Below are 9978 nucleotides of genomic sequence, written 5' to 3' on the forward strand. Positions count from 1 at the left end.
CTATAAAATCCTTTCTCATTAGCATGCATACAATTTATTCGCTCTCCGCTAGATGGCATTGAATACATCGATTAAATTTCACACAAAATAAAAAACGGCTTTGATCTTCAATATCTCGCTTAATGTTGCACTTAGAACACTCTTTAAAAAACCAATTTGTTCATTCTTTTACCTGCTACAATTTTGTTCATTATATTATCGTTAAAATGCATATTTTTGGAGATATTTGCAAAAAAATGTTGAAAATCGTGAGAAAATTCCGAATTTTCAATTACCAATAACTTGAAAAGTATTGGGTTTTTGAAAAAACTTTATACAACATTTTTTGCTTAAAATTAGGTCTTCTATCGATATCTAAGGTTATTTTGAAACAAAAAGTTCCACCACCGAAAAGGGGTGGCAACCACCCCAGGGTGAAAACGGAGTTCGGGTCAATATCACTTTTGAAGTTAAGGGTAGGATAAGCCTAATTCCAAAATTTCATGTAAATCGGTTCATAGTAAAAAATTTCTGAGCTAAAAAGCTTATGACTGCACTAATAACAATTTCTGTCCAAATATTTCGCCAAGTGGCCTTCTGATTTGTTTAGGAACATTTTTAAACAGGAATCCGCAAAGAAACCGAATCAGAGTTTTTTTCATACGGGAGTGGCCTCACAATATTGACTAATACTGTTATTCAAAATTATTATATTTTCAGAGGTAAATGATGAAAAATTGCAACTATAAAAAATAATAAATTTTAGTGACGGATTTGTACTAAACTTACGTGCATAGAAATCGGCCTACTTAAAAATTTGGTTATTTTTGATTTCTCGTATTTCCTAAACCTGTTGGCCGATTTAAGTGATTTTTTAATATGCTATAGCCTGATTCTTTAAGAATATCGCTGTAATAATATTGTTGCTAAACAGGTAATTTTTTATTGTATACGGGGTGTACGAATCAAACTGTGTTTTTTTTCTCAAAGTTCGCATCACACTGTGGGATATTGTAGGTTTTATAAAATACTGAAATTAAAACTCAACTAATAGCCTCACGTTTTCTTAACATTCTGATTTTTTATTCATTCTTTTATGTTGGATAATAAAAAAGTTAGGCACTTTAACAACTAGACATGTTCTTCATCAATATACGGTGTTTCCAAATAAGTGGGACAAACTTTAAGGGGTAATTCTGCATGAAAAAATAATGATAGTTTGCTTTATAAACGTATGTTTGCCAATGTTTCGTTTCCGAGATACGGGATGTTGATTTTTTTTACAAACTCACGATTTATTTATTGCTCTAAAACCAGTTGAGATATGCAAATAAAATTTGGTAGGTTTTAAGAGATAGTTTTTGACGATTTTTTGACATAAAATTAAGAATTTTAATTCACCATTAGCGCACATACTGGTGATATGACCGACATATCTCAACTGGTTTTAGAGCAATAAATAAATTGTCAGTTTGTAAGAAAAATTCGACATCCCGTAGCTCGGAAACGAAACATTTGCAAACATATGTTTATAAAGCTAACTGTCCCTAACTTTTCATGCAGAATTACCCCTTAAAGTTTGTCGCACTTATTTAGAAACACCGTGTATTGATGAAGAAAAGGCTCCATAGCTGTGGGTGCCCCTCTCACCAACTATGATGGAGAAATTGCTGCTATACACGAAGCCGCTAAAAGTCTCGAGAATCTCCAACACCCCCAAAAAGTTGCCTTCTTCATCGACTGCCAAGCCGCAATCCTCGCCCTGTCGACAAATCAATATACCGACTGTGCCCAAACAATATCTTGCCGCGTCCAACTATCGAACTTGCTGGAAAAAGGGTGGCTGATTACTTTACAATGGATCCCTAGTCATGTCGGTGTTGAAGGGAATGAAGCGGCGGATGAACTTGCAAAAGAAGGCACTACTCTTCTACAGCCCCCTAGCTTCCAATCGTACACATCAGCAAAGTCCACCATTAAAAGAGGAATCAAAGCGAAGATAAAAGACCAGCAAATGGCCCACCTAATAGAGTCTTGGCCTTGGGCCCACCTAATAGAGTCACCAATCTCTCACAACTTGCCGAGACCCATCAGTGTAGCCGCGTTTAGAACAACTACGGGGCATGACTACCTGGCCTCCCATCTACATCGCATCGGCGTCCGTGAAAATGACAACTGTCCACTATGTAATCAGCCCCAGATGGATGCTGCTCACCTCCCAGAGTGCCCAGCCCTGATAACAGACCCACCCGAGGAGGATGAAAATCGCCTACGAGAAACGGCTCGTCTATACTGGTCAGCGCGCCACCAAATGGCTAACATGCCAAGGGTGGGCGTTGGCTAGTAAGTAAGTAAGTAAGTAAGTGTATTGATGAAGAACATGTCTAGTTGTTAAAATACCTAACTTTTTTATTATCCAACATAAACGAATGAATCAAAAAACAAAATATTAAGAAAACCTGAAGCTGTAGTTGGGTTTTAATTTCAGTATTTTATAAATGATAGTCCACAGGGTGATGCGAACTTTGAGAAAAAAACACAGTTTGATTATTCGTACACCCGGTATAGAATAAAAATTAATCTGTTTAGCAACAATATTATTACAGCGATATTGTTAAAGAATCAGGCTATAACATATTAAAAAATCACTTAAATCGGCCAACAGGTTTAGGAAATACGAGACATCAAAAAGACCAAATTTTTAAGTGGGCCGATTTCTATGCACCTAAGTTTATTATAACAAAGTATTTGTAATGACGTAAAAGTATACTGCTGTGGATGTCTCTTGTCCTCAACATAAGACGACACTTAATTATAAAGACTCAGGTTAATAAATTTTCGTCGAAGCAGGTATCAATTCGATGTCGACGTAATCGTAGATTGTGAGATTAAATAACTTAATTTTATTTGAGCACAGTTACAAACAAAATTTTACAATTTGTGTTAAAATTGCTATTAAACCTGACCACTTTGCTATGTCTTGTACGATAATGCGTGGTGAAAGCGAAATATGTAATTCAACTCTAGCCTGTGATAATAATGGTAGGGGAGCTCAAGCGGGGATTTTTGCAGTTACTCAAGCGCGTCAGATTATCATATGGAGAGAAACTTGGTACCCTGCAGATGTATCTCTACCATATATATTGGCTCTTAACACAGGGGAGTTCGTTAAGGGGGGTCCGAAAAAAAATCTATCCTTAAAAATACTCGAAATTGTCAGATTAAGATAAGGCAAGTTAAGTACATGCAGAAGAGTGTATATTTCAAAAATCTGACGATTTGCGCGGGGCGTAAGGAAATGGGTTAGTCAAAAAGTTACACAAAAAAAAAATAAATATTTCTAGAAATGAACGTCAGATCAAAAAACTAAAAAATACGTCTTCAATATTTTTCAAAAATCTATCGAATGGTACTAAACATGACCTCCCACGGAGAGGGGTGGGGGGTAAATTTAAAATTTTAAATACACACCCCGCAATATTACGCAAAATGAACATCAGATCGAAAAACTGCAAAAGACACTTTCAAAATGTTTTTGAAAAATCTATCGAATGGTACCAAATACGACCCCCCACGGAGGTGGGGTGGGGGTTACTTTAAAATCTTATATGGGACCCCAAATTTTTATTGCAGATTTGGATTATTTACGTAAAAATAAGCAACTTTTATTCGAGACATTTTTTCGAGTTATGGACAGATGGCGCTATAATCGGAAAAAACGATTGTTGCAAATGGAAAATTAAATTAAAAAATGGAAAGTCCTCACTAAATGGAAAATTTTACTTAACTTTTTTTGGTTTTAGGACCTAATAATCACAACCCAATATGTCCCCATAACGCTCGAGTGACTGCAAATTTAGCATACTTTGCTCCCCTACCATAAACTTGCGTGTATGTAAATCGGTCCACTTTAAACTTTTCACTTTCGGCTTTAATATGAGTATAAATTTGTCATGGATTGCTTATCATTTATATGCGTAGCAACCGCTAAACATAAAAAGATGTTTATTTGATGTTTATAACGATAATAAGAAATTTGTCAAACTTTTTATTGCCTTGACAACTAACAATTGCATATTGTTTGCTTTTCATAATTAATTAGTGTTCAGGTATGTGAAAGTTTAACTTATTGCATTAATAGAAAATGCACTTAGCCAGCGAGCTGTTACTGTTCAACCGAATATGACACTAGCCGCGGTTCGCAGAGTGTTCCAACGTTATGAGGAGACTGGATTTTTTCGTAGACGACATGGAACAGGTAGGAAGCGACCTACAATTACTCGTGATGATCGCTTTATTGTGTCAACAATATTAAGGGGTCATTAAACGTTTCTCGAGCTTAAAAAGTAGTCTAAATGTAATGATAAATTGTACGAAAACTATTGGGCTAATTGACTTCATTTTTTTTTAATTTTAAAGGTGGACTCTTAGGGAGCATAAAACATATGTTAAAAGTTAAAAAATAATTAAAAACATGGCGGCTGCGTCCAGTGGCGTAGAACGTGTTTTTTTCAGGTCAAACGGTGGGCATGATTCAGCTCGTAATATTTATCTGAAACAAAAATTGTTTATTTGTTATCATTTTTTAAAGTCATAGTTCTCGTATGACGAGAGGAATTTAAGAAAAAAAAAATTACGGAAATGGCCGGAATTTAAAAAAAAGTCGTAATTTTCACCAAAAAAATTGTCTATTTTTTTTATTGCTATTCGAAAATGGTTAAATTTAATCAAAAAAAGCTCTCGTCACACGATAGTGAATATAATTTAGAATATGTATGCCAAAAATGAATTGGACGAACGGTTAAGCAGTTATCATGCCCACCGTTATGAAAAATGCTATTTCGAGAAAAACGCGTTTAAAGTTTTGCAAGAGTTTTAAACTTCGTCAATAATTCGAATATCGAACTCGTTCTGGTCTTAAAATGTTTCTAAGAGAGGTCCCTTTTAAAATAACAAAATCGATTTTTTGAAGCCCAGAAACGTATATGACCCCTTAAGACCTCAACCTTAATCGTCACCTTAATGTCGTTCAAGTGCAAAACCAGCTCCGTGAAGTAAGAGGAACGGCTATTAGTTATTTGAGAGTAAGACGAAGACTGGAGGAAAATAATCTGACTCCCCCAGTGTCTGCAAGTGGTCAAAAGTTTACTGCAACTCATCGACAAGCAAGCGTGCGTTTGTACAGGATCATCTGAACTGGACGCTGCGCGTTGGAACAATGGGGATCTGTTCTATTCTCAGATGAGACCAGAATATTTCTTTATGGTAACGACCGAAGAACGAAAGTGTACCGAAGACAAAGATATCGATTCGCAAAATGCTGCATTGAAGAGCGGAGTCCTTATGGAAGTGGTTCCTGCATGGTCTGGGGTGCAATTTCTAAGGGGATACGAACTGACCTTGTTTTCATTTGTGGGGTAACCGTCTTCACGAGCGAGGAGGTTTAACGGAGATTTTAGCAATGCATGTGTTACCTTACGGTGACTATATTGGAGACGAATTTATTATTATGCAGGACAATGCAAGGCCGCATACCTCAAAAATCATGCAAGATTATAATACCAAAGTCGGTTTTCGGGTTATGGAATGGCCAGCAACCATTTATGGAATGAGCTAAAACAAAGAATTTGAGCTAGACTTCATACCCCAATTCGATCCCAGAGCTTATTGTCGCAATAGAAGCAGAGTGGCTTAACATCCCACAAGAAACAATAGCGAACTCGATTAGATATATGCCTAATCGTATCGGAGCATTAATAAAGCATTAATTATTAAATTTTTAATTGTCAAATACCCTTTTTGTGTTAACAAGAAAAAAAGTTAATTTGCTTGATATTTGACATTTTTCAATGTTCAACATATGAAGTCGAAATAAATTTTTATAAATGTATGCATGTATATTAAAGGATATTTTCTCCAACCTAATTTTTGATTGGAATTTTGCTAGTTTTGGCAATTTTCACTCGTAATATCGATAGTTTATATTATAATAATATATGTTGTGAGTATTTTAAAGATATGAAAATTGGTGTGGAGAAAGAGGACAAAAATAAAAAGGTGATGGTTAGAAAATTATGATCCTAGTGTTTATATCTTTGCCGTAAAGGCCGGTCAACTTTGACCGGTTATATCTCAGGAACCACTAATCACAATTAAACGTTTTTTCTTTTAAAATAAGCGCCCTACCGCTTTTTTTCCAACACCGTTTTCATGATTTAATTTAGTTTAATATTTCCCGAGATGTTCTATTTGTTTATAAGCCAAAAAATTGTTTATACATTTAAAATATTCCTGAGGCCGCTTAAATTGTCCAATTTCAATTCTGTAAAGTGCATTAGATAGGTACAGTCTTTTTATACAAAAATCATAGTTATTCTTAAGCATCATAAAAGTTATTTAATTACTGATAAACAATTACTTATCTAAAATTTTAGTTGAAAATTAAAGATTTTGTTGGAAAAACCCGCATTTTATGGGGAAAATTTTCGTCGAAGTAAATCGGGAAAAACAAGTCTCTATGCAGAATTTAATAACGGTGAATTTTTATTTGGGTGTTTTTTTGTAAAGTTAAAGTCTTTGGAGTTATAGTGCAAAACTTGAAAAAAAAAACGATTTTTGGGCGCCATTTTGTTTATAAAAAAAGTAGCACACTATCTGCGGACTTTGCATACCTATATTATTAATAAATACAATCAAAATATTCGATTCCAGCAATAAAATTGCTGGTAAATAACTTTTCCCAAAAATGGCCTATTCTCCGATAATCTGCCCAGACTATTGGTATTCACACAAATTTGCCAAACTGAATTTTGTTATATTCGGTTTAAATTTTCTAACGGATTTCCGAGCCGACTATAAAATAGGTTATCTGCAAAGGGGCTTCGGGAATCTCTTAAACATATCGAATTTCATATACCACACATTGATAAAAAGTTTGTTGCGCATTCTGTCCGATTTGCGTTTCGACTATACGTATTTGGATGCTCGTAGTTTTTGTAAATTTGTCAATAATTCTAACCAGCTGATCGTACTGTGACGACGTATAAATCTGATTGATGACGTACTGTATTGTATCTATTCCGTTGGTGGGTGTGTTGACGGAAACAATTATATAAAATAATATTAATTAAAACGCAAACAATTGTCAATAATATACATATTTATTTTTGGGTAAACAAGCGTGCTTCGTTTATTATTTCGTAAGGAAAAAAAAAGCAATTTTAGCGAGGGTGTGTCTGAACCGCGCGCCTGCTATGTCGATACTGCGAGACCACCACACTCTATTATGTCACCATGCTTGCGGTTTTACAATATGGCTAGAAAGGCAATCAATTACTACATCTGTGTTTTAAAAAGATGAGAACCTTTCTGTATTTAAGAAGTTGACATAAAGAGCATGGCAATCTGACAACGAAATCTATTAGTGTTTCCTTGAAAAAAACATTAATTTTATACAATCTGCTTAGGGATACATTTCGTTTCTTAAACTTAACGGCCCTTGTTAGCATATGGTTTGTATATTAAATGTGAATTTTAAATGACTAATGTTATTTCGTTTTGACAAAAGTTATTAAAAATTTAGCAAAAATAGTAATTAAAGCGTATCGCTATATATCAATGCATTGTATTGTTTTTAGGTGGCAGCCAGTCAAGCTGAAGGCGGAATAAACATATTGTACATAGTTCTCCCCATCGCCTTGGCCATTCTCATAGGAGCAGCTGCGGTCCTTGCGGTGTTCTTTAACGTAGCTCGCAGCAAAAGGGCCACCAGAGGTACCTACAGCCCGAGTGCTCAAGAGTTTTGCAATCCACGAGTAGAACTGGATCATGTGTTGAAACCGCCGCCTGAAGAAAGACTTATTTAAATTATTATTTCAATTGTCGTATTATGTCCGTATAAATTGATTTGGATATATACGAGGTATGTTCTGTAAACCACAATGTCTTTGTTTTTCGTAATACTAGAATTAATTTGTATAAAGTAATTTGTCGTTTCAAAACATTGCTCCAAAGATTTTTTGTATTTGAAAATAGAATATACCTCGTATAGGCGTGATTGATTTTAACCGTAAATAGTGATAAAAGACGACACTGTCTAAAAATGGCTGTAAATTTTTTTCTTCAATACTCTTGGTATTAAATACAGTGTGAGGCGAATATATGGAATACACTCATTATTTCAAGACTAAGAGCATAATCAAATTTACTTTTTTTTATTATAGCTGTTTTGTAATATGCCCGATCTTCGTATGGCGTTTGCGTTGTTGTCAGATTGTTGTTGACATATGAAAATATGACAAAATATGAAAATATTGACAAATGAAAAAACATATGAAAATTTAATAGAAATTAGAAATGGTTACATTTAGATATAGTGAGTGTTACAGTAAAAATATTCAGAATTACACAAGTAATGTAATAATTTAAAATCTACAGGATAATCCATTTAATAAAGACGAAGTCCCCTTTATTATTGAAAAAAATGGAAAAATTAACAACAATACTAATACCACATGAACATCGACCATAGTACACAATCCCTAAAAAATAAATTTAATGCTTATCCTATTAATAACTTCTAAAATAACTCAAGTATTCCATACTTGTGCCTCGCATTGTATTTTAGTCGGGTCAAAACGATGAGTGGAAGTAAACATGGTAGTACACCTTCTTTTATCGATTTTATCGAAGCTATAATTATGCTACAACCGTTTTTTCTACCTCTTAAGTGATTCCTCTAAGTCTGTTCGTTTGTTTGATTTTTCTTTTCTTTATTCAGTGATTAAATGAAGTGTCGGAAGCATGTTACAGTATATTCAACTTAATCTTTTATCACTATTTATATTGATTTGAGTGCATCGAATGATATTTGGCAACTTACACTCTCCATTGTTAGTCTGAACTATCGAAATGGCAGCTGCCGAATCGGACTTTGCCTAAGCGAGTGTGGTTTGACTTTAATCTAGGTAAGCAAGAAAACCTACGATTATTAACTTTTTATTTTTAAAACTGTTTCTTCTTCCCTCAATAAGCTTTTTCAATCTTTTATCCCTTCCAAAAAATAATTTTGCTTGCAATTCTCAAAATAGTTCTGCCTCCACGATACCTGCTAATCTTCGTTTCACGGTCACCTTTCAGTACAGACTCTTATGAAGAACAGTGTTGCCAAGAGATATATTATAATTGTCAAGAGAGACAGGCTAATTATAATTAATATTCAAATGCTTTATCGTTAATATCGTATAAATATCATTCATAGTACCTATCTATGAATTAGTTAAAAATAATAAAATACACAGGTTTTCAAATCAAAATTTTTGAACTTCTGGAATATTCTGTTTAGACGGACTTTAAGTTCACCTACTTAAAACCGGCAACACTGAGCTGCAAGGTTCCATAAGATTTATATGGGGATATGCTGCTCGCACTGCAAAGTCACTGCGAAACGCACAATAGAACTGCATTTAGCTCTCGCTCCTTTTCTTTAGTCGAGTACATTTCTCACGTAGTTGTGGATTTTGTTGCTCATCCAACACCATCTTTTCTACCATCTCACTCACCGACTCGAAACACTAGGTAGCTCATTCCTTTCTCTTACCCATCTGATATACTCCAAAACGGTATGTGACACAATGTCCGAAGCACCACAATACAGTAAAATGCCCGATTCGGCCTTTTGAACCTCTGCTAGTAGCAACGGAAGCTCACGTGTCCTGTGAGCACTTGCGTCAGATAGTAGTCTAAGCGCCTGTATCCGCAGTCCAGCCGACTCAGCAGATTCGGTATCAGTGACTTCGTCCACTGTGCCGCATGCCCCGTGGCATCCCACTCGTCCTGCAAAATCCCAATGGATGTGACCCTTTCATGACTTCTCTCTCTCTCGATCTCTCTCTGTCTCTCCCTCTCTCTTTCTTTCTCTGTATGTTTCTCTGTCTCCCACCAACACATGTAAGGGTTCAGGCGCGGATACGGGGGGGAGGGGGCTGGTCAACGGGTCCA

The 9978-nt window shown here is 35.2% G+C and overlaps 1 protein-coding gene across 1 annotated transcript in view; it reads left to right on the forward strand.

Annotated features, from left to right (window-relative positions):
• Positions 1 to 8433, forward strand: part of LOC114344625 (protein crumbs) — a 220675-nt gene extending 212242 nt beyond the window's left edge. Inside the window, exon 22 of the mRNA XM_050650029.1 lies at positions 7617 to 8433. Coding sequence (XP_050505986.1) covers positions 7617 to 7844 — 228 coding nt within the window. The 3' untranslated portion in view covers positions 7845 to 8433. The remainder of the gene's footprint in view (positions 1 to 7616) is intronic.
• The last annotated feature ends 1545 nt before the right edge of the window (positions 8434 to 9978 follow it).

Source organism: Diabrotica virgifera, chromosome 1, assembly GCF_917563875.1.
Source record: "Diabrotica virgifera virgifera chromosome 1, PGI_DIABVI_V3a".
Lineage (NCBI taxonomy): Eukaryota > Metazoa > Arthropoda > Insecta > Coleoptera > Chrysomelidae > Diabrotica > Diabrotica virgifera.